The sequence below is a fragment of the Numida meleagris genome, chromosome 21 (assembly GCF_002078875.1).
Source record: "Numida meleagris isolate 19003 breed g44 Domestic line chromosome 21, NumMel1.0, whole genome shotgun sequence".
In the NCBI taxonomy this organism is placed as follows: domain Eukaryota; kingdom Metazoa; phylum Chordata; class Aves; order Galliformes; family Numididae; genus Numida; species Numida meleagris.
Genome location: NC_034429.1, coordinates 1,502,829 through 1,504,483, shown reverse-complemented (window position 1 = coordinate 1,504,483; position 1,655 = coordinate 1,502,829). Strand labels below are relative to the sequence as shown.

The 1,655-nt window shown below is 63.1% G+C and overlaps 1 protein-coding gene across 1 annotated transcript in view; it reads right to left on the bottom strand.

The window, feature by feature from the left end:
* DOK2 (docking protein 2) overlaps positions 7–1,655 on the bottom strand; it is a 5,836-nt gene continuing 4,187 nt past the window's right edge. Inside the window, exon 3 of the mRNA XM_021374712.1 lies at positions 7–1,444. Within this exon, the coding sequence (XP_021230387.1) occupies positions 605–1,444 (840 nt within the window). The 3' untranslated portion in view covers positions 7–604. The remainder of the gene's footprint in view (positions 1,445–1,655) is intronic.

Sequence of the window (1,655 nt, the reverse complement as noted above, 5' to 3'; positions counted from 1 at the left end):
CCAGCCCTTGCAGTGTGGGATGTGCATCCCTGGGATCAGCACCCAGCCCTTGCAGTGTGGGATGTGCATCCCTGGGATGTGCATCAGCATCCAGCCCTTGCAGTGTGGGATGTGCATCCTTGGGATGTGCATCAGCACCCAGCCCTTGCAGTGTGGGATGTGCATCCCTGGGGTGTGCATCAGCATCCAGCCCTTGCAGTGAGGGATGTGCATCCCTGGGATCAGCATCCAGTCCTTGCAGCATGGGATGTGCATCCCTGGGATGTGCATCAGCACACAGCCCTTGCAGCAAGGGATGTGCATCCCTGGGACGTGCATCAGCATCCAGCCCTTGCAGCGAGGGATGTGCATCCCTGGGATGTTCACCATCACCCATCCCTTACGGCGAAGGATGTGCACCTCTGGGTCCGTGCTTCCTCACCCCGCCGCTATGGTGTGGGGCGTGCACCCTTGGGCCCACGCTTTGCCAGGCTATGGGGCGCACCGTGCCCTGCTCCCGAGTCCGGCGGTGCCGACCCCATAGCGCGGGCGGACAGTGCCCTCCAGCGGCCGCAGCTGTCCAGATGTGCACCGCTGGCGACGGGGCCGAGCACCCCGCGCTCTCTCACTGCTTGTTCCTCTTCTTGGCCAACTGGAAGACCACGTTGTCGTACTCGGTGTCCCCGAGCCACTCCTTGCCCTGCCGCAGCGGGACGGCTCTCTTGGGCACGGCGTAGTCGTCCCGCTGCGGGTTGTAGGGATATTCGTGCCCCGCAGGCTCCTCGGGGGCCGCCTGCAGCCTCCACGCTTCACCCTTCACCTCCTGGGGCTCATCGTAGACGGAGTGGATGCACACACCCTCGGGCTCATCGTAGATGTGCTCCGGTTTGGCGCGGGTACGAGGCAGGGGACGATGCCCTCCCGCCTCTTGGATGCTGTCGTACAGCGGATCCGGAGCGTCGGCCGGGCCGTGGAGGATGCTCCCGAATTTTCCGACCATCAGCGACTTGGCAATGGTATCAAAGGGAACGGCGTATTCCAATTCGCCCGCTGCATCCTTCTTCCTGCCCTTCTCCGGAGCTTTGGGCACGGCCGAGGGGCTGGCACGGAGCAGGGAGTTGCAGGGCTCGGTGTAGATGCTCTTGGCGCGCTGCTCCTCCTGCTCCGGCGCCCGCTCGGGGAGCTGGTTTTGTTGGCGCGGCCGTGTGCCCTCGTCCCCGGGGCCGCCCCGTTGCCGCTGCACGGCGATGGCCGACTCGATCACCTGGAAGATCTCGTTGCCTTGTCTGGTCTCGAACTCAAAGTTCCCTTCGCCAGAGGCGCAGCGCCGGCCGGCCTCGAAGGAGAAGGTCACCTGGAGAAAGGGCACGGCATCGTCCCTCAAGGAAAGGGCAGAGCTTGGGGACGCGGTCAGCGGGGCACGGTGGGGATGGGTTGGTTGGACCTGGTGTTCTCCAACCTCAGTGATTCAGTGGGGATGGCAGGGGTGGGCTGGCAGTTGGATTTGACGACTCTAGAGGTCTTTTCCAACCTCAGTGATTCAGTGGGGATGGCGGGGGTGGACTGGCAGTTGGATTTGATGACTCTAGAGCTCTTTTCCAACCTTAACGATTCTATGGGCACGGTGGGGACGGGTCAAGGGTTGACTCGATGACCTTAGTGGTCTTTTCCAACCT